This window comes from Epinephelus moara, chromosome 4 (assembly GCF_006386435.1).
Source record: "Epinephelus moara isolate mb chromosome 4, YSFRI_EMoa_1.0, whole genome shotgun sequence".
Taxonomy (NCBI): Eukaryota; Metazoa; Chordata; class Actinopteri; order Perciformes; family Serranidae; genus Epinephelus; species Epinephelus moara.
Window position 1 is genome coordinate 18,965,824 of NC_065509.1, and position 26,037 is coordinate 18,991,860.

At 41.7% G+C, this 26,037-nt stretch overlaps 1 protein-coding gene across 1 annotated transcript in view; it reads right to left on the minus strand.

The window, feature by feature from the left end:
- Positions 1 to 5,191: 5,191 nt before the first annotated feature.
- Positions 5,192 to 26,037, minus strand: part of abcb7 (ATP-binding cassette, sub-family B (MDR/TAP), member 7) — a 30,592-nt gene continuing 9,746 nt past the window's right edge. Inside the window, exons 5-16 of the mRNA XM_050043256.1 lie at positions 24,462 to 24,594; positions 21,395 to 21,663; positions 20,642 to 20,730; positions 20,350 to 20,437; positions 16,379 to 16,553; positions 15,341 to 15,498; positions 12,137 to 12,300; positions 11,208 to 11,337; positions 10,629 to 10,800; positions 8,867 to 8,970; positions 8,055 to 8,162; positions 5,192 to 6,686 (exon numbers count right to left, since the gene is read on the minus strand). Coding sequence (XP_049899213.1) covers positions 6,468 to 6,686; positions 8,055 to 8,162; positions 8,867 to 8,970; positions 10,629 to 10,800; positions 11,208 to 11,337; positions 12,137 to 12,300; positions 15,341 to 15,498; positions 16,379 to 16,553; positions 20,350 to 20,437; positions 20,642 to 20,730; positions 21,395 to 21,663; positions 24,462 to 24,594 — 1,809 coding nt within the window. The 3' untranslated portion in view covers positions 5,192 to 6,467. The remainder of the gene's footprint in view (positions 6,687 to 8,054; positions 8,163 to 8,866; positions 8,971 to 10,628; positions 10,801 to 11,207; positions 11,338 to 12,136; positions 12,301 to 15,340; positions 15,499 to 16,378; positions 16,554 to 20,349; positions 20,438 to 20,641; positions 20,731 to 21,394; positions 21,664 to 24,461; positions 24,595 to 26,037) is intronic.

The window sequence follows — 26,037 nt, forward strand, 5'->3', positions numbered from 1 at the left end:
CGCCCTTGGCCACATACTAGTTCCATTGTAGTGGGATGGGAGTGAGCTGACTGTCTGCTGCAGAGGGACAGCCCCGAGTCTCAGCCTGCTCTGCCTGTTATCATGATGAAAAAAAAAAGCACGGCGGACTTCAGCAACAGGCCACGGAAGGGTCAGCGAGGATTTGACGTGTGTGGCTGAACCTCCCTTATCACCTGTACACTCTGAACAGCTTTCATAGGCACGGGCATGCAGCTCTTTTTTAAGAGAAACTACATATTAAACCCATCACTGAAGCACCATGCAGGATAATGTGATACAGCCATGCATGGACAGAAATAGTACGTTTGAAAAGGAGATATCATCCCATCTGCACATCAGCAGCATGTGCTTTGAAAATCTCTCCTTCAGTAGAAGGTCGTGGTTTGCATTAGAGGCTGAATCTCCTGCTGCGGTCCGTATTAAGGACGTTATTAAAGGCCTTTGTGTGGCTGTCTTCCTTTGCGCCTACAGAATGCTGCATGGTAAACAGGGAGATGGCTTCTTCATTACCTCCTGAGGACATGCAGACAAACAGCTCACAACAGCACTAATCACATGCACGCCATACAGAACAATTAAGGGTCATTGAACAACAGATTTTGTGGCTCAGTTTTTAAACATAAATAGCCAGAAAGCAAACACCCTCCATGTGTACGTCCATCTCAAATTGCTCAGTAACTTCAGTACTTTTGAGTGTTCTGTCCTTGACTGTGTGAAACACACACAAAGCTTTGCCTCAGCAAAGAAGAGAGAAAGCGGGGAAAAAAAAATGCTCCGTGTAATATTCAAGGTTTTTTTCACAGAACCTGAGCAGATCATAGTGAATTATGTTCATCGAATAATTAGAGAATAACCTGTTAGGGGCAGCTGAACATTGTTGGGAATCGCTAATGAATAGTCTCATAATCTCTTCCTAGGTTAGATTAGAAGGACGCCATTAACATCAACTCATCTGCCTGGACATCTGACGCATGAAAGGAGACCCATCCAACCAGTAATCATCCAGTTGCTTTCCTTTTAAGCGGGGCTCTATCAAAGTCTACTTTCATCTATAATGTGTGACTTCTTCCTGGAGGTGGCGGAGGCCTCACTATGCGACGCAGCAGGGCTTGGTCTGTCACGTTATGTGAATGTTTTTGTTATTGTCGGTTTCAATTATAATCTTGCCGAAAGGCCTCACAGAAAGTGTTGTCTAATGTATCTGGTCCCAGAGGAGGATCCAGGGAGCTGCAGTAGTTCTTGGGAGGGATCCACTGTTATTCTGCCCACTAGACAAGAACACAAGGACAGTGTCGGGATTGTGTTCATATACACTTCAGCTTCTAATCAGCTTGTATTCAGGATCAATAATTTGTTAAATATGAAATCTACATTTCTTTGACTGCTGTCAGGGGTTACACTCAATTTACACCAAATTTTAGTCTGATTATGAATCAAGGGATACAAATTTTGATGTACTGAAAACGCGTTGAAAATTATCTGCATTTGAAAACAAGGTCATTTCTAAACGTAAAATACAACATCAACGTCAACTGTCTTACGTCAAAATAAATAAAATTAAATGAATAGAATTTCTCGTGATTCAACTGAGTTTTTGCTAAATCTAGTAAATTAAATACAAGAAAATGAAGATAGCTAATGTGTATGTCCACAACAAATCCACTAAATTCAAAATTGCCCACAAAATCCCACAATGATGTAACACGGTGTTTCCCAACCTTTGGCTTGTCACCCTTAAAAAAAGAAACAACAACTTTGCAGCCCAAAGTTAAAATGTAATTCTATGAGCTGTAAGCACTTCGAGTGATTTTTACCATCTCAGAAAGTTTCATTTGAATATTTTTAGAAAGCTGAAGAGGTAATATTACCTGGTAGGCCTATTACAATCAGGAGAGACTTGTTCTGAGAGAAAGGAATATTTTTTTGACGTGCACATAAGTATGAGAAATGTGAAAGGTCTTTGGCGATTAGACCCCATGTGATGTCATATATTCCAGGAGGGTGGTAAAGACATAATAGATTAGGGATCCCCCTCTATGGAGTCTAGACGCTGGTGGTGGTGATGAGATGAGATGAAGAGGGTGCTGAGGATCTGAATGTGAAGAGGAGTGGGCTTTTGATGAGCTTATCCTGGGCTCTGGATAAGGTGACTGGAGGTGAATGGGGTGGAAGAGGGTGTGACAAATCCACCTTAAACGACAGCTGACAGGAGCAAAGAGGAGAGCAGATTTAAAGTTTGGCAGCAGCAACATGAATGGCTAAAGAAGATAGTGGCAAAGTTTGATTGGTTAACCGGACAGGGAACACCCATAGTGGTGGTGGACGTGGTGGGAGGGAGATAGAGATAGAGAAAGAATTGTGAATGGATATCATAAAGGAAGTCTTCCTGATTGAACTTATTTGCTTTCTGGCATATGGTCAGATAACAGTATTGATTCCACTCTCCTGTCCTTATAGTAATTATAAAGCAAAAGCCAGCAGCTAGTTAGCTTAGCCTAGCATAAAGACTGGAGACAGGAAAACAGCTATGGCTCTGTCCAAAGGTAACAAAATACGTCTACCACCACCTCTAAAGTTCACTAATTAACACTTGTTCGTCTGGTCCATAATCACAGAGTTGCTGTTTTACAGGGGTTATGTGCCAGACTATTTCTTGGCTAGGCCCAGTAACTTCCTGGAGTCTCTGCTGGTTGCCTGGTAACTGCTCAGTGCCACGAAACAGTCCATTATATATGTATGTCATGTTATATGGTCTCTGTAAAGATTAAACAAATGAGATATAGCATGCTCATTAGTGAGCTTTAGAGGTGCTGGTAGGTGGATTTTGTTACCTGTGGACAAAGCTAAACTAGCTGTTTCACCAGCTTTATGCTAAGCTAAGCTAACCAGCTGCTGGATGTAGCTTCATATTGATTAGACAGATATGACAGTGGTATCAGTCTTCTCATTAGGGTTTTTCTTTTAATCTACTATTGCATGCATTTGGAGATTTTTAAGGTAGTTGAAACAAAGAATCAGTAGAAATCTCTACATTACAATGTGATTTTTTTTTGTGTACAGTTCAATGTTCAATTTAATCATTAAAAGAATCATTAGAAATCATTATCGCGATATTCAACATTATCCTAACATATTTTCCTATTATTGTGCAGCCCTACTTCTCTTAGCTAGACAGTGAATAAGCGCATTTCCCAAAACATTAAACTATTCGTTTATAGGTCCCATATTTTAAAAAGTCAGATTCCCATGCCTTTTTTTAAAAATATAAAGCAGGTGTATATGAATAGGCTACTGTATAAGTATGAAAATGTTCAATCCACAAAGAAATGCACACAGCTTGCATTCAGAAACTGCGCCTTTTAATGAGCTGCCAGGACTTCTGTGAGCTATGTCACAACTATCCTACATAGACCATTTCAAACATGAAACATTAACATTTAAAATGGGCCCCTCTGTGTTTCCTGTTGCGATATTTTGCAGTGTATTTGAATGACGTCAGTTGACAGGAAGTAAACATGGACCCAAGCTTTTGCCTGGGCAGCAATTCCAGTGAAACAGTCAATAAAAAGAAAGCGCCGCTACAGTGCTGTTACAGTCATAGAGTGCGCCTGGGATGACGTTTTTCTGTAGGCCGAGTTAGCATCGCCCTGGTTCCTTCGTCAAAAAGCCTATGGTATTCTTACATTGGATTTTGTCTATTTTTTGTCTATGATACTTACATGTCTTGTCCAACAAGATAATCTTCACAAGTGAACACCACTGTCACGATATTTGAAGCCTAAATGCAGTCACCAGAGGTAAAAAGCCAACATTCAGCTATAAAAGCACCACATCAACAGTCACATGTCTAAACATCGCCCCAACAGTGAAGCTGTGTCGGCCTGATGACCTTCTGTAGTCTCATTGAGAAACCTATTAGTAACTGCCTTTTTTAAGACACATAAAAGCCTTAAAGTGAATGAATGATGTATTTACTGACGTATTTTATGTCGTAGAACAAAACGTGAAAGTCTCTCAAGCTTGTGTTAACCACAGACCTTGTTTCGCACGTCTAATAAAAAACTCATTCAAAAAACCTACTGATTTTAAGACAAGGGAACCGGGAGTGTCCTTGTCCCGGTCCCGAGATTTTGGGGTTTTAGAACTCATTCCTGGGTAACTATTCCCTAGTTGCAATGATGGAACAGAGGAACTGATAGTGCAGGTGTGGAAGACCTGAAAACACTGACCAATCAGAGCAGATTGGGCTTTTTCGGGCGGGGCTTAAAGAGACAGGCACTAAAACGGAGCATTTTGGACAGAGGGTGAATACAGGTATATTCAGGCAGACAGTAAGAGTTTCTTTATGCTTCTGCGTACATTCGACGCAACATGCATGCAGTTGCTCTGCAGTTGTTGTGTGCCTATCATAGTTCTGCGTCCTGTTGGTCTATGTCGCTATGCAATTCCCCGCCAAAACGCTTCTTTTATATGGTCGTTGCTCATTCATCGTTTGTTTATCTTCCGGCTTTGCTCTAGTCACAGTGAAGATGGCGACCACGAGAGAAAGCTCGAAATGATCAACATTGAACAACAAATGCTCTTATTACAAATGTTACGACGACGACAAAGAGAGAGGCGACTGCGCCGATGGTCTGTACGCTCGTTTAATGGCTCAACCAACCGATCACAATGGAGACTTTTGAAAATGGCGGTGTTGTGGTACTGCAGCAGGAAGTGAAACCTTGCGAAATGCCGGAAATGATGTAGTTTGAAGGACCAATCATAGTTCTTGCTGTCTGTGTTGGGTCTGCGTTGCCTCGATGCGTGGTTACAATTTTTTGGAGGCGCAGGTCGCGTCTCTGCATCGGTTGCAGAGGGATGCAACGCCTCCACAAAGCCCTCTGCTTCGTAGGTAATCAGAAGCATAAACCTTGCTTTAGAGTTAAACCATGTAAGCACGTTGTAGTAGAAACCCAAAATACTAGTTGTAACCTGAAAACTAGCATAATATGACACCTTACAATGACATTTCTTCTTTAATTTTAACCTTGTGACCCGTCGGAGTTTTCTGATAACCAGTTAAAGGAGTCACAACTCCAGATACCTATACATGTTCTGTTTTTATTCTCTTACAGTATGTGTGAACCATATAACAAACCCTCTTCAGAACAAAAGCATGGAGACCTCATTATTTAGATAAAGCCATTTATTAATCTGTCTGCAGCGTACTTACACAGTCAACATGTAGTCCAGAATACTGTGACAAAGGCTTTACATTGTGTGTATCGTACAAGATTAATAATCTGTTCATTTATAGATACAATAACATACCAAAGTTCTTAACAAAATGTGCATATCACAGCCAAAACAGCCCTCAGAAAATGAGGACATACATGTACTGTCAGTTTTTAAATATTAACATTTACATGTAACCTTCAGGAAGAAGTCTCTGTAGTGGGATCATACAATCCAAAAAGCTGTTTAAGCACTGTTAAAACTCGATAACTTTTTAACAGAAGAGGCCCGTCAACCAAGGCTAAATGATATGACTGTGAAATGTTCCCAGAGGAGACTTTCAAGTTGTTGTCTCTGAATGTGGCTCCAAATGTGGGGAAAAGCGTTCATGATTTATTAGAGTTACTTCTTGTCATTCTCAGAGCGTTATATTTACATGAATGTGACTGTGACATACTGCTAATTCACTGGGGAGCTATTTTGCATGTTCATGAGTCCAAACATCCATATTACGCAGTGAATCGAATCGAGAAGACTTGATTATCTGCCAAATATGATATTTTTAGAACATGCATTAAAAATGTCATGGGCAATGTGCATTATGACTGAATCCAATTTAAGCATCTGCTAAATGAATCAGTGTTATTCAAACCACATACTGCAAATCATTCTTTGTAACTCACTATATTGTAATAGATGTGCGCATCCTTAATATAAAAAGCAAACTGTAGGTTAAGTTTATTCTGAAAATAATTAAAAAAATTGAAATCAAATTTTGTGTCAACATCAAGGCATATGTAAGTCATTATGTGTACTCTCATCTGTTTCCAGTGCAATGGAGGATGTCAATAAACCTGATGTCAAAAATGAGGAGGAGGGGGGGGCAACCATGTTGACTAACAGATGTCTTACACACACGTATGTGATATACAAGGTCTCTTATGCTTGGCTTCAGCTGAGACAACTGGCATAGAAGCTCCATCTCTGGACAACAGCCAGTGCTAAACACACTTGCTCCCTGTTCTGCTCCTCCTCCTTCACTTTGGCGAGCAGTGGCCTTTATTCACATGAGGAGGAGGAGGAGGGATAGTCACATGGGTGGGGAGCTTGGCTTGAGTGGGTAGTGGGGATGTACCCCTTCTCCGCTCCCTCCCAAATACTGCACAGACCAGGGATTCCAGTGTAGGCCATCTGTGAGGGACGAAGAGACATGGAGGTGGCAGCTTCGATCAACAGGAGCAGTTCCCACAGCCCTTGACACTGTTGAGGATCTCTTCCTGCAATTTCTTCCTCTCCTCCTCCTTTTGGGAGAGGCGCTCTGCTGGCGGCTCGGCCGTCCTCTTGTCACCGTTGAGGATTTTGCTGTTCTGGGTGTTCCACAGGTCTGCGTACAAGCTACCAGGGGTGCTGAGGAGGGCGTGGTGGTTGCCTCGCTCTGCCACTTTACCCTAGCCGAGAAAAAAAAGAGCAGGGAATCAAGGAAAAAAGAAAACCTAAGCATGGTGGCAGAACACATGAAGTGAAGGAGTCCTATAGTTAGCATCTCGTCATGACCGCACAACACTGACCACACTCTCTGCGGAGAGTCAGCTCCCCCCTAGAATCCCTGCCGCCTCCCCAACAACTGTTGCAATTCCTCTCGCAAAAACACGGCCTCGCACACACACACGCATCCACACGCAACAAACGACACATCCCTCCCACACAGTCAAACACAAATGAAGGCACCCCCTTCCCCCACCTCCCATGAGCATGCAGAGGTGTTGGCATCATCTTTAGTGCACCCAAGATGAGCACGTGACTGCTTCGGCTCGTTATTTTAATGAGCACCCCAGGCAGTCCTCTGCTGGTGACACCAGTGAACGGCATGGCGACATCACACACAAACATGCCTCCTCGCCACGACCCTCTGATCCCCGCCATCTGACTCTGGAAACATGGAACGACACATGCTCACTCGCTGCAGTTCAAAGAAACCTCTTCTCATTTTATCCTATCCGACACTGGTGGAAAATGTCACTTGATCTGTGTTACATTTCATATTAACTCTTACTTTCCACATAATAACTGACTTCAGTCTGTGTCTTTTCGTGCTTTGCAGTGTCTCAAGCCCAACTCGTTAACGTACTGCAGCATTTCTCTCTCAGCTCGGATGTCTCTCTCTGATGCACAATACAGTGACGATGCACCAAAAAGATTTTTAAAACATACTCTATGTCTCGGTGGCACCTTCAGCCTGACTTAAATGCATCTGACCACAAACTGTATAGATAAACCGTGTCAATGGCATCCTCCATTAAAAGGCATGTTTAGTCCTGGATGAGGCCTCATCAGTGTCTGGGAAGCTGGCCCATACATTATTAGTCACCGAGACAAACAAGACACGCCATCTGACCAAAACAGCCAGTCGAGTCTGACTGCTTTAATGAGCCCTTATGGAAAAAATAATGCATCCACTTCTACCAGCAGTGTCCTGTTGTTGTTGAAGTTAATGAGAAAAGCTAAACAAAGCATGTTTTCATCACGTAAGTTGTAGAAAGGTAACTCAAAATAAATGAGTGGCAAAAGCAGAGGCTGCTGCTAAATTCTCGTTGCCGGTAGATACAGTGTGCTGAAGGTCACACAGAGTGCAGGTCATCATCCTTCCCTTCAATGCAAAATCGTCTAATTGGACTGGCAATTAACACAGCGCATGTTTATACTGGTAAACTCTGAACTGTCGCATTATTTGCTTTTTATGAACCTGACATTACAACTAGAAATGTTAATCAGAGAAGGTACGAGATCAAGTAAAAAATAAGTGGATGAGTTCTTACCTCGCTGAGCACTATAATCTCATCTGCGTCTACGATTGTGGAAAGCCTGTGGGCGATGAACATAGACGTTCTGTCCTTCACCATCTCCTTCATTGAAGTCAGAATGTTCTGGACACACGCACAAAGACAAATAGTTTAATCACTCTGTTAAGATTAAGAGTATCCCCTGATCCAAAAGAAAATAGTTCCCCCGGTTTGCAATAATGGTGGTTTTCAAACAAAAAAAGGGAAAACAGGTGCATGAATGACAGGATATATATGAAAGTACTCCAATACTCCGAATTGAAGAAGCTAAGTCAACAGAATGTTGCTCAGCAACATCCACCTTCATATGCTTTTCTTTTCAGTGTTTACACATGATAATTTAAAAACAACTTTGTGATGAGAAGAAACTGAAAATCTCAATTAACAACCACGTCTACTGCCCCACTCTTTTTTCCTGAAGTTCAGAGAGGGCATGCTGAACTTTCTCATTAAATGTAACATTTACAAAGACTGTGGGGTTTAAGCTGAGCTGGAGATTAAGTAGGAGAAAACAGTGGCAGGTGGCAGGGGAGAACATGGGGGTGGTGTTTGTGTGTGTGTGTGCGTGTGTGTGTGCAGAGGGGGGGGGGTGTATGTCGCAGCAGGTATGTGACGCAGGAGTGAGCTGAATTATTGTGTACCTCCAGCAGGTGACTGAGTGGGTGTTTGTTCTGCAGGCACGGTGAGGTGTCAGCCCGTACGTGCAGCAGACAACGGGCATTTGTGGGTATGTTATGTATGCATGCCCGTGTCTGCCTGTGTGTGTGTTCATGCACTATGAGGCCCACCTCTTCTGTGATAGAGTCGAGGGAGGATGTTGCTTCGTCATAAAGGAGGATGGGTGGATTCTTTAGTATTGCACGGGCAATGGCGACACGTTGCTTCTCCCCTCCTAAAACAAAACACCAAATGTCAAAAACAAAAGCAAAGCAGGCCAAAGCCAAAAGGGTTGAAATATGTGAGGATACAGCAGGTCTTTCTCTGGCCCTTCTCATCAGATAATTACCTCAAACGGAGGGCTGGTAAAACAGACTTTCGTTTAATTGTGAAGAAAAATCAGCAGGACCCAAAGATTTCTCCCACTGTGTCTGACTCGGCCTTTATTACATATGAGCTGTGTGTGGCCTCTTGAAAGCAAGCGGCATTCGGCAGATACAAATATTGCTGGCAGTGGAGAACAGCAATGAAGGAAGTTAGCCCAGACTGGCCCCCCTGAACCCCCCCCCCCCCCCCCCCCCTCCTCTGACAAACTCACTGGCAGCTGTCACGTACAGCAGCAGTGAAATTAATGAGAAGTTAGTCATGTCTTTATTTTGTCCGTTCTCTCACTCGCTCAGTCACTCCACATAAAGAAATCTGTGCTGCCAGTAATTGCATCTTGAATGTTGAGTGAAAGTGCTCACACACTGTGTGTGTTAAACACTGTGTGTTAACGTGGGCTAAATGAGTTGCAGAGTGATGATAGGAGCCAAATACTACACAGTCATGTGCTATCACCGCAGATCAAATAAGGCAACATGCCATTAAACAAGTTCACACACTGCGCAGACAACAAAATAACAATGGTGCAGCTACAGATTAAGTCTCGTAATGAATCTCATAAAATAAGGTCAAATTTAATAATTAAATTAAGTTTAATGATCGCCTTCTTTTACAAGACAACAGCTCATAATCAAAGTCTTAAAAGTAATGTTCAGCTGCAATAGTTGGGCAAACATTTTAATAAAATCTGCAGCTGTGCAAATTTAAATATTCCTCACAGCATTTTGCAGCTTACATTTATTCCTCAAAACCTACAACATGGCAGCTGCCATCCCAATAAACTGTATATTCATGCCAGCAGATGAAAGATAATAAGGATGGTGAGTTGTTTAGGCTGCTATACTTTGCTTCATTTCTTGTACTAACTGTATAGAAATGACCATGTTTACAAAGGTTCATTTTCAAATATCAAAACAATATAGGGTTAATACTTTAAGATCAATAATAAGACAATATTTTGGTATTTTAATAGGACTATTTCTGCTTTCATAAAATATCTGGTGGTCACATAAAGTGTAATGCAGTTAGGGGTTCAGCTACAGCTGTAACAGTTAGATAAGGTCAGAAAAACGAAATACTATATCCAAAATCAGACCACGTATAACAATATCAGTATTATCTTTGAGCTGAGATTATTGAGTTGATTCATCTGCAACAACTTTGATAAAAAAAATAATTGCTCAAGTCAATCATAAAACAAACTGCAGAACTCTCTCTGGTCCAAGATTTGCAGCTTTTCTCTTTGTGCATCACTGTAAATCAAACATGTTTTTTATGATTTAAAGACTAAAAGATTCATTTTTTAAAAAGAGAAACCACAGTTTAATTCATAATGAAAATTAACTCTAGTCGCAGCCTTATACTAGAACAATAAACTAGACTTATTTCTGGGTTATACATGTCTTAACTTTGTATACCATCCAGGGAAATACACAAAACACACAGCTCTGTAACTTGCTTCTGCAGAGGAGACCATATTTAAACAGTAGTCATCATAGTGCAGCTAACCTGACAGCTTGAGGCCCCGCTCCCCAACTTGGGTGTCATAGCCATGGGGCATCCTGAGGATAGCATCATGGAGGCCTGCTAGACGCGCCACTTGGTGCACCTCCTCTGGTGTAGCGTTGATGTTCCCGTACTGCAGGTTGTAGAAGATGGTGTTGTGGAACAGAACGGCATCCTGACAACAACACAGTTAGAGGGAAAAAAAAGAGGCTTCAGAGAATATTTTTATTGCAGCAGAGGACTGCAGATACAAAGACGAGGGTAGGAGGGAGAAAGAGAACGAAAGCAAATGACAAAAATACTGTTCATGTACCATCTGTTCAAATCAGCCTCTGAGCTTACTGCAGTGAAAAACTAACTGAATTCAGCTTATTTCTAATGCTGTTGTTAACTACTAATGTTACTTTGTTCTATGCTGCCCCCTTGTTGTATATAATTATCAGTAATAACTCAAATATATTTTATGTTCTACTGGAAAAGTTATACGTAGACAGAAGCACAGTTAATTTGTGGTAAAGAAACTTTAAATAGTGAAAAACAAATCACAGTTTTATTTTCTTAATGTGTAAGTGTGTCTCAGACCTGAGGTACGACCCCCAAAGACTTCCTCAGGCTGTCAAGGCTGACGTCTCGAATATTCTGCCCCGCTATGTAGATGTTCCCCCGCTGGGGCTCGTAGAAGCGGAACAACAGCCGCACAATGGTGCTCTTCCTGCAACCAGACGTGGAACCAATCATCAGCATCATTCTGTCTGTGAGCTGCACCCCCACAGTCTACTGATGATATCTGATGATATGACTGTCTGGACATACAAACGAGGTGACACACAACTGGCTAAAGGTTTGACAGTCAGGTGGAAAATTCACAAAGAATGGATTGCTGCTGCTGATGGCACCATGAGTTGCGCATCACTCGCAACCGCCCCGTCTCCAGATCAAATTCCCAGAAGATATTATACAGCTCAAGCATGCCCATGAAGTTTTGAAGCTGAGTGCATTTTGCCCTTTTGTAGCAATTATACTTGTCACAAAGTATAAATGTTACCTTTGCGCTAAGAACACAGTAGGCAGAAAAAGAAAACTGAAGAGGTGCAGAGGCATTCATCAAAATTTCAGGGAGACTGTAAAGTCTGGGTGTGACACTCCTACAAGTACTTCAGTTACCATCAACTCAGTGAAAACACAATAACTTCACTGTAACTGTGCGTGGCTATTAGCACTGATCTTTGTGAATTGGATTGGGTTTTTTCAATGAGGCTCATTTGCATAGAAAGGGGCCAATTTTGCACCAAATGTATGCATATTACCTCATTTAAATCTGTGCAAATAGCACAGGAGCAATGAGATGCTATTTGCTTGGCAGTGCAGCTAGGGTTGCATTTCAACATTTGCAGGTGCTTTGAGAATTTCAGTGTCTTTCTGTCTTATATATGTAGGTAAAGCAGATGCTTTAGCTGTGCAATCCTTTTGTGAATTTGCCCACCAGTGCACTTCTGTGAAAGATGACCTACCCTGACCCACTGCCACCAACGATGGCCACCTTCTTCCCAGCAGGCACTTCGAAGGACACTCCGTTTAAGACCTTCTGGCCCTCAAGGTATTCAAAGTAGACGTCCTCAAAGCGGATGGTGGCCTCCTGTGGTGTGATGGTTAATGCCGGGGCCAGATCCCTCTCCTAGAGAAAACCATCAGAGGGTTGAGACAGACGAAACGCATGATGCAACGTTACTCCAACACCTTGTAAAGGCGTATAATGCTGGAGCACAGAGCAAACATGGACTGCATAAAGCAGAGACATTCTCAGTGAATTCCAGAGGTCGTTTCAACCGAATCCTCAGACGCTGCCCTTCATGGTGACTGAAGGATCAATAGGCGTGAAAACTTTCGGTACATACTGAGCTGAGCCATAGTGCTGAGATGCAGCCAAGGTCAGCAGTGAATAAAGCGCTGTCCTTGCCCTGTGAGTAAAAGCCTGTTCTGCTTCGTTTCTATACTATCTAATAACAACATAATCACCCACAATCCACCTCAGCCAATTAAACAAATAACTCATAGTCCATTAGTATAAACAGATGATAATTTCACACACCCCCAACATGGGAAAAAAGCCAAAATCATTTATTTTTTATTTTGTGGAGCAGTTTCAAGTAAGGGGGTGTTTAAAATTATTTTACATCTACATAATAGGCCAATGTGTTCCACAAAAAAAAAAAAAAAAAAGCAAAAAAAAAAAAAAGCATTCAGACAGTAATGGCCTGCTGGGCAGTGCCATTCCACAGGGAATCACAATGGAGAGGAGTATTACTGATGAGTGAAAAATAACTGGACAGATTCATTTCTCTTACTATAATTACAGGCTGGAGACGGGAAAGGCATTCATATTGTTAGACAGCAGCAGGCGCACATTTGCACTTAAATGTGCTCTTCTGACGCAAGATGGGCTGTCGTGTTGTGAGAAAAAAAGAATAAATGCAGTGAAACGTCTAAAATGTCTCACAAAAACAATTGACAGCTATGACTTTGAAGAAACGGAGGACAAACGTCTAAAATCTGAACTGTTTTTGGCAATTTTTAAGGTTAAAGAGCAGAATCTGATTTTGACTTTGTATTTCTGTGTGTTTTTAAGATGAGTTCACAAATAGACAATTCAATATTAATGACATAAAGTAGTGTCGCAACACCATATAAACGGCTGAAATTGTCAGCAACTATTTTGATTATCATTTGTCATTGAAGAAAAAAAGCCAAACATTTGTTGGTTTCAGGATTCAGGATTTAAGGATCTGATGTTTTTCTTTGTCATATATAATAGTATATGGAATGGGGTTTTGGACTGTTGGCCATATAACACAAGCAATCTGAAAATGTCACCCTGGGCTCTGGAAAATTAAAAATTGTGTTTTCTCCCAATTTTCCAACCTTTTATGGACAAAATCATTTTTTTGATGAATCCAGAAAATAACTGATAGGTTGATCAATACTGAAATTAATCATTAGTTGCAGAACAGTGGGCAATGGAAAACTTCAAGGGGATGTTGAAGAGCACAGGACTTGAAGGCAAGAGTGTGCACAAAAAAGGTTAGCCTGCCATTGCTAGCCCAATTCGCAAATATGAATCAGTCTGAAGCCTCAGGTTTTTTTCACCATCCAAGGGCCGTTATTACCGTTTGTAGACAGACAGACCCACAGCCAAACACAGCAACGAAACATAACGTAGCACTGAGCGACGGACAAATGTAAACAGACTACATTATGCAGAGATGAGCTGCAGTGGTGTAGCATCAATATGTCTGTGAATAAATGCGGCCATTTTTGACATCAGAATTTGAAACCAATACTTCAACAGAAATTTCCACATAAGCTGCAGCCATCTTGGTTGTTTTTGAAAATGCCTCAATGATGCTCCACTTTAATAAGCTAGGTTTAGGCTTGCCGTCGTGTCCCCGCATGAGGGTGCACAAGCCAAAAATGCTGTCATCACATATTTTGCATTAAGTGTGAAAGCAGTCAGTAGGGCTGCAACTAACGATTATTTTTATTGTCGACTAATCTGTCGACTATGTCTTTTATTAGTCGACTAATCATTTTATCGAAAAATGTGTTAAAATGTTGAAAAATGTCGGTCTGTCTCTCCCAAACCCAAAAACTTTGTCATCTAATGTCTTGTTTCATACTCACGCCAAAGGGTTTTAGTCCGCCGTCATGGCAGAACTCACGCCAAAGGGTTTTAGTCCGCCGTCATGGCAGAGTGTGTCAAGTATTTTGGGGTACTTTTATAGTACTTTTGTATGAAAAATGACTCAAACCGATTAGTCGGCTACTAAAATAGTCACCGATTATTTTAATAGTTGATTAGTCATCGATTAGTCGACTAATTGTTGCAGCCCTAGTTGTCAGTAGACTAAACGCATCTGCTAGAGCGAAAACATAAACTTGCAGATATGTCTTGTTCCCAGACTACAAAGAGGTGCCTTTTGTTATGAAAGATATGAAGCTTAGGCAAAAATGAACCAAATGAATTTCAACAAAAGGAGCTGTTTCCCTGCCTTCCACAACTTGACAACGAAAACAGGTGAATGAGCCCTAACACTGTCTGACCAGATGATCGGCACAAACAGTAAAACAACTAAACTCTCTAATATCATCATAGTTATCTTTAGTCAGTGATCATTTTAATCAAATCACATCCCCATGGAAAACAAAACTACACACATAAAACAAGCTTGTGTTGCTGTTATTTCACTGAAATCAATGATTGAGAAAGATCGCAACTAGTCAATAACCTGAGTAAATCACCAGAATACAGCCAATCTGCTGCAATCTGTCATAACACCCCGACATGTGAATAATGTCATGCTCTACAAGTGGCAATAGACGAGGAAGCACCTGAATCCCATCAGGCATGTAATTACTGTGTTTGACTGCAACCTATCATTTTTTACAGCACATGTGGATAGGTTAGCCATGTCATACGGCCAAGAATAACTCACGCCTGTGTAAAAATCTTTTACCACTTGTGCAATTAAACATTATGTGTCGTCTCGGTAAGAGGCTTTGTTTAGTTTTTCAGATTTTCCAATGACCTCTGTATTCACTTTCTATTGTCTACAGGTCAACTGTTTTCTATTGTTGGGGGAAAAATGTAACAAAAAAAAAAAAGATTTTGCAATTTACCGCTACAATCCAGAGAAGTGTATGTCAGGCTGACAAGTTACCTTGATCTTGGTGTCGACGCTGAGCAGGGTGAAAAGAGTGTTCATGTCTATGAGGGCCTGCCGGGTCTCTCTGTACACTGTGCCCAGGAAGTTGAGGGGCAGGGAGAGCTGGAAGAGCAGGCCGTTCACCAACACCAGGTCTCCCACGGTCATCGTACCTACACGACAGCGATGGCACAATTCACAGACATGCACATAATCTAGTTCTATTGTATCATGCATGTATCTTTGAATACAAGATCTATTAAAAAAATAACGCTCAAGCCACTTCTTTCAAGTTGTGAAAGCAGACAAAGCATGTTACAGTCTGAATCTATCTCCACCCGCTGTGATTTCATTTTCTGCATCAAGGCTGTTTTATTTCCTATTCATGCCACTTTTTCATGCTTGCTGTGCTTTGTTCTCATTTAGTTTCTATTATCCAGTTCAGTCAGGGTTTTACTTGCCATTTTCATCTGTCCATGTGATTTTGTTTTGAGGTGTTTTTTTTAAAGCTTTCTTATTTCCAAATGCACCATTTTTTTTATTGTGCTGTGGACACAGATTATAAGCATGAAGAGGTAAATTCAAGTTAGGCGATGAATTTTGTGCTTTTACACCTCGATACTATCAGTTTTTTTCATGATTCGTAGATCTTGAGAGAACGATTTTCCAAAAATTGAAAAATCCTTCAAACACAGACACACAAACACACTAGAGCTGCAACTAACTAATTTTCGATTCTTGATTTGTTGTTTGATCTATAAAATGTCAGAAAATGGTGGAAAAAAGGTCGATCAGTGTTCTCAAAGCCCAAGATGACATCATCAAATATCTTGTTTTGTCCACACCCCAAACATATTCAGTGTACTGTCATAGAGGAGTGAAGAAAATATTCACATTTTAGGAGCTGCAATTTTGACTTTTTCTTTTTTTTTTTAAATAACTCAAACCAATTCATCGAATATCAATTTAGTTGCCAAATAATCTGATTACTTGACAACTAATCAATTAATTGTTGCAGCTCTAACACACACAGACAAACACACACTCACTCACCTGCCGAAATGCCCTTGCTGGCCAACACCATGATGGCAGTGAGGCCGATACTGAAGATGGCACTCTGGCCAAAGTTGAGCATGGCGAGTGTGGACGTGGTTTTTAAAGAGGATGACTCATAGATCTTCAGATATCCATCATACTTCTCAGCTTCATACTTCTCATTGTTGAAGTACTGCAGCCGAGATGCGAGACATGCAGAGGGAGGAGAGTAGGGAGCACAGGGCACGGAGACAGCAAAAAAGATTCACATAAGGAAAGAAAGTGCAAGTCGAGAGAGAAAGATGGAGAGACACAAAATACGGTTAAGGTTAAAGTTTAAGGAAGCATAGAGAGAAGTGTCAGGCAGACAGACACTTTAGCGCAGCCTGCCTCAAGGCTGCATTTGTTCTCTGTGACCGCTCTGGGCGTAGTCTGGGTCTGAGTTGGCCTCTAAAGCACTTTTTCATGTCTTTGTATCTTCATCTCCTCCCCACTGATCTTAAAGGATGTGGAGGGCGGTAGAACAAAATCCAGAGCCTGCTCAGCAAAGCAGCTTTGGCAGAGGAAAGTACTGACTGTGACAAAAGAACAGTTTATAGAATGTAATTGTCAGGAAAGCCTTAATATCACTCGCAAGTTAAACAAGAACCGCTGCAGAGGATTCATCACTGACACTGTCGTCAGTCTCTGTGTTTACATCTGTAGCAGCTTACACAGACACCTACAAACAGAGCACAGATTGCTCTTAAGTGTTACACCACACAAACAGCACTAATTCTGATTAAGACATACAGCGATCATTTAGAGGGAAAAAAGCCTTCTGAATCAGCCACAAACACATCTCTTAAATTCAGCACATAAAACTACGCCATGATCATAACAACAACCCTCAACTCTACTGCCAATTACCTAATATTGCTGTTTGTTTAGTTTGCACTATTGTTCCTCTGCTCTGGTTAAGTGGGCGATTTGCTTCTCTAGCTAACGGCAGTGGTGCTGTGCTGCTACCGACTTGCCACTGATTTGCATATAGGGAAATGCACGAAATCAGAGAGGGAGAGGGAGTGAGAGAAAGAGAGAGGGAGAGAGGGAAGAAAGTAGCACATGGAGGACAAACAGAAGCAGTGCAAGGCACCGTGTTCAGGTTCTCATCCAGCCCTTTGTGAAAGTGGAACGGATTTCTGAGTGGGCGGAGATCTAATTACATATGCACACTCACAGCTCAGAGTGATGCTAAATCCGGCCGCATTGGCACAGATGACACAAAATAACACAGAACAAAACGTTAAGAAAAACAGGACGCAAAATAATACAGCAAAGAAAATAACATGGGTACAAAAATATATCCAGAACAGCCTAACAAAGCACCCAAATCTGGATGGTGATTATGTTTGTATGTGTGCTCTGTACATTGAGGTTACCTAGAAAGAGGCTTAAAACTGCTAAAGATGAAGATTCAGGATAACCATGCCGCTTAAAAAAAAAGAAAAAAAAGTAAAAGACAATGTTTACATCTGCACCACATCACATCAGTCAGGTGTCTGTGAGACACTCACCCATAATCCACCCTGGCTCTCAGCAGACATTTCTATTCAAAATAAAGCCTCCAGTGGCAGAGCCTTCCAATCCAAAACTATAACCGAGACACTATTTGGGTCATTGGCTAAACCAGGAAAATAGCCCTGAATGTCCAGTGATAAATGTCTCATTGTTTGTAGCAACTGGAGTGACACTGACTGTGTTGCATGGACACAAAATATTCAGTTCTTTGCCCTTAGTCCAATGACAATATTCCTGCTAGGCTGTTTACATACCTAACAAAAATGGATATTCTACTAATAGTCCTGTGTACAGGCAACCGTATTTGGCTGTGTTATGGCTGTGTTTGACAGAGGTTGATGCCCTAACATGTCCTTTATTGTGTTAAAATATGAAACAGTGGACAGCTGGAGCCACTTGTGCCATTTTGCTTCTGTGAGTCTACTTTTGCAAACTGCATTAAAAACCCCAGTTGACATATATAATCTGAATGTGCTGTATACATGTCCAAAGAATATATCTAAAAGTACCAAACTCTTTACTTTTACCTGTACCGACCAAATTATGTCCACTACCGATTAACTTTAAATTAATCTGTGCCAAATGATACCTTTGATACCTCAAAGTGAACCTGGATGAGAAGGCTGCAGTGGAGCTCTGCTGTGCTCCATGACCAGCTCCTGATCTGCAGTGATAGTTTTGGCGTCTGGTCTATTTTCTTTTCTATTTTATATTAGAAAAAGCCTAGCATCACTGCTGTTTGTGTTTTTTAGTTTTTTAATTTTTTAATTACCTTTTCAATTATTTGTCAGTTGTGTGTAAACACAACAGAGCAAGAGAGATGAGCAGACACACATACATGCGCACAGACACACGAGCAGACAGGGACAGATTAGCTCTACGTGTGATTAGAAAAGAGCAGAATTGCTTGTTGACCAGAGCAGAGATAAGGAGAGAGCGAGTGAGACTACGTCACCTCTGCAGCTTGTTCAAAAATTCCATTTTTGTTATTTCAGAAAGTGTCCAGAAAAGGTACTATTGAGTATAAGTTCACATGTGAATGGTACCAAACCCCACTCAAAATAAGACCTAATTCTGATTATCCAAACTGAAGATGCTCTTTACATCATCCGTATCAAATTTGGTAGTATAAGTATATTAGCGTACATGTAAACATAGCCATTTACAAAAAACCCTCATACTGAAAAAGAAGGAGCAAAACAGAGTCTGAGAGTACAAACACAAACAAAGTAAAAACTCGTTCTGTGTTTGTCACGTGTGTGTAAATGGGTCAATATAAACCCTGAAAAGATTACTTGATTAGTTGATCGACAGAAAATAAATTGACTTTGATAATCAAAAAGCCATTTTTTTTTATTGTTGTGACAGTTAAATTAATATCTTAAGGTTTTGGACTGTTGGTCGGACAAACAAGCAATTTTAGGACGTCATGATGCGCTTTAAGAAATAATCAAGAAAATAATTGGTAGATATATTGATAATATATTCGTTAGTTGCTGCCCTAGATAAAGATGAGCAAAATTTGTACAGCAATATGAGCAGAATTACAATCATGATAATTATAAATGCATTACTCGATGTTAATAAGTGTTTGTTTCAATAGTCAATAAGGGCCAGTATTTACAGTAGTATCACATGACAAAAGTTAAACTGCTCATCCCTTTGAATAAACTTGGTGTCATTTGTTTAGTTGTAAGAACTGCTAACCACAAACAGAATTTCGTCACAGTACAGTTATATAGAGAGGCAATAATCAATCATATTGAACTGTTGGCTAGCCCTCATTGATTCTGATCAATACCACTGTTTTTAAAGCTGAATATCTGAGTGTGGAGTTAAGTTTGCAATAATCTTACCAGCTATTAAATTAATCTTTGATCAGACAGGCACCAGGTTCCACGACCGCACTCCCTACCTTCGTCTGTGGGCTCACACTGGTGTGACACTGCTCTATAATAATAACTGGAGGGAATGCGATAACCTTTAAGTAAACCTATAGTAGAGATTGGCGGTGACTTTCCACCCTTTCAGTCCTTTCAGCCATAAATTCCACTCCTCTCGCTCAGAAAGGTAAACTTGACTTTTAGCTTGTACTTGTTATGATAAGGAGTTTGTGTGTGAAAGTGGTGAGAGTCAGAGGGAGAGAGGCAGAGAGAGAGCTAGGCAGAGCTTTTCTTTGATTAAAAGGCAAATTCTGACAGTGGCAATCATGCCAGTGAAACACCATTATCACAGACGAGTAAATATTTGTTCCTGTCAATATGCCTGGCTTAAGTGAATAGAACAAAAAGACTAGAGAGGAGGAGATAAAAGGGAAGGGTTGATGAGGGGAAGGGGGTGGGGATGAGGAGGAGCTGAGAGAGGAGTGTATGGTGGCAGGTGTGTGTATGCCTATATATGTGTGGATGAATGGGGGGGTTGGATCTCACCTTAACGGTCTCATAGTTAAGGAGTGAGTCAATAGCTGCGTTTCCAGCTTCATTGTCTGCTTTATTCATCTCTATCCGGAAACGCGTCCTGTGTGCAGAGACATGACGTTACAGCTTTCTTATATTTTTTTTCTTATTTATTAGTTCAGCCAACGAGGGAACATGTTCTGACAGCACAGACAGCCACAGAACTATTTACTGAATCCCTTTCAGTGATAACAAACATTAGCAATAAAAGCACCAGTTGAACAAGAGTCAGACACAGGACTCCTACAAACATCCTCATTGTTACCTCCACTGAGTGACGAGAATGGTGAAGAGGGTGTATGCTGATAAGGTACCCAAGGACACTGCTGCAAACTGTCCACCACACCTGTAATACTGCAGAGGAGAGAAAGCAAAGACAAAACAAAGCACGCTGTGATAAAAACTGAAGTGACCACATCGGACCAGCGGACTCCGACGTTGGCGTCACACCGCATTCTGAGACAGTACTGTTTTTGACCATTCCACTATGAAATTGAGTGTTACAAATGGAGGGGAAACTACAAGAACTAATCGTGCTAATGCTTTAGCTATTTGGGCAATGAAGTCTGCCATCATTACAGGCAAGCTGACATTATGGTCCAGAGTGGAATAATAGCACAGAGCTATAGACGAGCTGCTCTTTCAGTGGTGGCCAAGGAGGGGGGCATCTGTTCAGGGCATACTCCGCATGAGGACATTAAGCTGCAACAAAGCTTTGGGATTCATCATTGACGCTAATGGGCTCTGTGTTGCCACCAAAAGTTCATGGGGATTCATATTCCATTTAGAATGTAAATGAGACAATATCCCCGAAATTAATTTCCGGACAATCTGCTGTGAAGAGTGTCAAGGTGATGGAAAGACCTGTGCTAACATTAAGGACTGTAACAGTGACAGCAACAAGAAATAAAAGACAGAAAATTGTATGCCATGTTTCTGGTAGCATCCTACAATGGCACTGAAACTTAAAATCAGCATTGTTAATATCTGTGTGCATGGATGTCACCATTAGACTCACCAAAATGGCACTGACGAGGGCCATCTCGAAGACTGTGGGTCCTAGATTGAAGACGAGCGCACTGAGGACAAAAGAGATACCCCGTGTGCCACGGTCGATGGCCTTGGACAGCGCCCCTGTTTGGCGGCTGAGATGGAAACCCAGGTCCAGATTGTGCAGGTGGAGGAAGACGTTCTTGGCGATGCGGCGGATGGAACTCTGGGCCACCTTGCCGAACACGGTGTTCCTCAGCTCGTTGAAGAGTGCTGCACAAGCCCGTGACGCGCCATCTGGGATAGCGGAGGAGATGGAGAGTTTAGCACACCTGCTGTGAAAAGCACGGAGGTTCACACAGCAGGGCCGGGCGCTATCAAGTGAGAACATATCCTCATCCTAAACACTAAGGACTGTTATGTAGCTCTAAAGTGATATGAGGCAGCAAAACAAGACTGTGACCCCAACCTCTCCTGTCTTGTAGGATGTAATACAGTTGAGAGTAGAGAGGGTAGAGGCTTGTCAACTGCTCCAAAGTGAATGTCTGTATGAGGTGGCGGAGCAGGTTTTTTCCACATCATCTCTGGTCTGCAAAGCACTGCAGAGCTACAGCAGCAGCCTCCCCAAGCCTCTGTAATTACAGAGCAGGATGCTGTCTGAAGCCTCACTACCATGGCAGGCCAGCACACTGCAGACTGAGGGGAGGGGGGGTATGTGAGTGTACACAAGTGCGTTCAGTGTGTGTGTGTGTGCGGCAGGGAGCGGGCTACATGTGTGAGCAGAATACAAGAAGAGGTTTTAATAAGAGTGTCACAGAAAGATGTGACTATGTGTTGAGTCGATGAACAGGCTTAATTTCACCACTGTCTGAGTCTAGACTTTTGTCTGGCTGATGAGTATGACGAGGGTGGATGCAAGCAACACAGCCTTTCTTTAAAGAAACAGTTCACTCCAACAGCAAAAATAGGCATTTTTCCTCATACCTGTGGTGCTGTTTATCAATCTAGATTGTTTTGGTGTGATATGTCTGCGTTCTCTTGAATGTAATTGAATGAGATGGTACTACTGGTAGCTCACCTAGCACCACTGAGCTAGCTAACATTAGAGCTCAGCCAAGGGGGACAATATCAATGTTTGTATTTTTGATTCTGGGGTGAACTGTCCCTTTAAGGTATTTTCATTTTTGCTGTTTGTAGCCCATATGAATGTGCACAAATTTTGCTAAGCCATGCTGACTTTATCATGTTCATTTTTAACCGACTACAGCTACAATAATTATTCAATTAGTCGATCAAGAGAAAATGAATTACCTAATTTTTTAATAATCCATTAATCATTTCAGTCATTTTTCAAGTACAAATGTCAAATATTTAACATAAGAATTTGCTGCTTTTCTCTGTAATTTATGACGTTAAATGAAGAGTCTTTGGGTTCTGTACTGTTAGTTGGACAAAAGAAGCAATCTGAAAATGTACTTTGGGCTCTAGGGAACTGTGATAAGCTTTTTATTTTTATTTTAATTTTTTACATTTTATAGACTAAACAATTAATTGCTTAATTGTAAAACAATCTGCAGATTTATCATTAATGAAAATAATTGTTAGCTGCAGCTAGCAAATAGCGGTCATCGTGGGAGCAGAGAGAAGACAAAATAGAGGAGCTGATAATGCTTGTGGCTGAATATTCGGAGTTATGGAGCCAGAGGACAACCAGACGAAAAACTGGACCTGGGATAACATTTCCACTATTTCCACCACTTGCAGTTGTTTTGCTACATCATGCTGCTACCAGCTAGCTTGCACTTCTGCCAGGGTTCACCGAAGCCCCTGCCTGGCACCGCAGCTAGAACCATAGAAGCAGCATCCGCTTTAAAAAAATGCTTTGCTTTTTGGGGTCGATGCTCTTGCAGGTAAGCAGTTGTCAGGGTGGTTATTGCAGAGCAGTGTGAAAGCAGCTTGAGTTTCAACTTAGTAATACCCCCAATCTAATTCCAAGGAAGTCAATCATTTGATCCCTTTCGTTTCTCACAAACTGTTATACAAGGAGATGGCTAGCATGACTGTCAAAAATTAATAGTCTGTGTTAGAATGACACCTGGCCTTCCTGTGGCGATTTCACCAACTTGTGTGAGTACACGACTTGTCTGCTAAGACCAAAGTCGGGGTAATAATCGCTCTGTCTGCCGTCTTCACGGGGCTGTAATGTGGCGTTAAATAGGAATGCTCATCTAATGAACGTGTCCACGTCTGACAAGGTAGGATGAGCACTGTGCAACCTTTTCAGCCAAATTACACCCGTCACCGCGGGCTCCAAGTACCGGGCCTCGAGTGTCACAAAGAGGGAACAAAAAAATACCTTTCTTTAAGAGCATTCCCCTTCATTCTTCCTCGTCATCTTAATTTGTCCTGTCTGGAGTCCTGTTCATGTGCTCCAATTATTCGACAGGCAGCATTAGTGTGTAAGACCTAAGTGGGCTCATTAAAATAAGTGGCTACAGGGCTAAGTGTACATTGCATCCAATCTGATCTCACTCAAGGCCAGAGTGACTTGCAGTGAGTGTCAGGTTCACAATATTTTTTTTTTTTTTTTTTGCTCTTCATCAGCAGCTCAGAAAGATAAAATGCTCTCATTCTCAACTTCATATTCACGCTACACATCACCCCTGACTCCTCATGTATTACAGGAGCCATTTGGACAAAAAGAGAAAAAAGAGAGGTCTTCTCAAGGGATGGAGTGAAAGAAACATCCTTGGCCTTTGCATAACACTAAAAAATATCAAACCACTTTCAAAAAGGACATTAGCAATTTCTTCCCCACTGCTTTAGAAATGTATCCAGCTCTGTTTGCCTTGGGAGCACACAGGTATCATACTGCAAAGTCGTTGGCGCTCACGAGAGGGCCACGCGGGTTGACAGAAGTGAACTCAGATGCCGAACAGAGCACAAAATGTAAATAACGTGAGGGAGAGGCGGGGGTTGCGGAGCGGCATTGATATGAATGTGTTGGGAAAGGTCAGCCTGTAGATAATAGGCAGTCCCACGGTCCCCTCTGATGAGCGCGGCACCTGCCAGTGCAATACAAGTCTGGGACTCACAGCCAATCAGCACAGCCGTTGCCATGGTAGCCACGGTGCTTGGCGCGTCATTCAGGTTCAGCATGTGTCCCGACATCTGGTTAAGCTCGTCCACTGCATACTTAAACATGAAGGGCACCGTCACATTGGTGATCTGGGAAGGCAGAGAGGGAGGGGAGAAAGCATTCAGAGAAGAGGATGAAAAAAAAGAGACGGGAAATAGTTTCAAATAGCCTATTAGACAGTTATATGCTCAATACAGTCCTGTGACATTCTTCTAGTCCTCTGGAGCATCTCTCTGCTTATACATGTGCTTAGAAAGATGGATTTCCACTACTGTTAGGCATTAAATCCAACATTACCCATTCAGGTGCAATTATGGATATGCATGTATGTACATGCGCGTGCAGTATGCTGTGTAAGTGTGTGTTCCTCTCGAATGGTTGTTCTGGTTCTGGTGAGGTAGCTGGTGCTTCCTGCTAATGGAATTGAAATGGTTATTAGGGCTAATTAAAAGCACAGGGACAGCTGTGTGACTCAGGCAAAGGCGGTCCGCTGCGCATTAGAACAGCCAGAGAACACAGGAGCACACAGCAGAGTATTTTCATTTGAAACCCATTTCATTTGAACCTCTCGACCTCTAACACAGGGGAGGGCCTTTTTTTTTTTTACTTTCCTTTTTGTGCCTTTACTCCTGTCAAATTCTGCATGATATAATTCTGATATAATAAAAGTAATAGCAATTATATTAAAAAGTATGAAAAATAAATCCATGATGACCTCGCTAATGTAAAAGGACACCTAATAATGCATCATTTAAGCTGCAAAAGCTACATCCCCAAGGGTTCTTGCTTTATACACTTGAGTATTATACTCAGACAAGAGAAGTCCTCTGAGCCCCTCAAGGAAAAACAATATCTTTGCTACCAAGACAACAGAACATGACACAAAAATAGCCTGGGCATATTATCACAGAGGCCAAAACATGTCCTCAGTTTTACCACTAATACATGATAAGGTCGGATGTGCTCTTTTAATCAATTAACGGCCAACTGGAGATTAAATCAGCACCATGTCAATCTGTACCTGCCGACATGTCATCTCGTAATGGAGATACTGTGTCAAGTAGTGGAGGAAAGGCTTCGGGCTATCAAGAATTAGCCTAAGCTTATGGTATAACACACACGCACACACACCGGCACACAGGCAGAGAGGGCTTCATTTGAGGCCAAGGAAAACAAGCGCTTCTATATAATCAGTTATTTGAAATGAAAATGTCACTGATATTGTGGAGTGCAGAGGTGTGATGCACTGTAACCACATAATTATTCAGTTGATTTAAAAATTGTCTCCACACTGCTGGTGGTTTCAGTTCAAATAGACAAACTGCAGAAATCGAGGCTAACTCCAGCCAAGCAGGAAAATAGGAGGAGAAGATTGGATTGCATGTGTGTGCTCTCTCCTCCTTAGCGCACACACTAAGACATGCTGAGCAGCAGCAGTACATGCTTATTTAGGAGCTGTGAATCTGTGATTGTTTTCCAGGGTGTAAATTAGAGACCATCAACAAAAGAAGAGGAAATACATCATGCGCTGA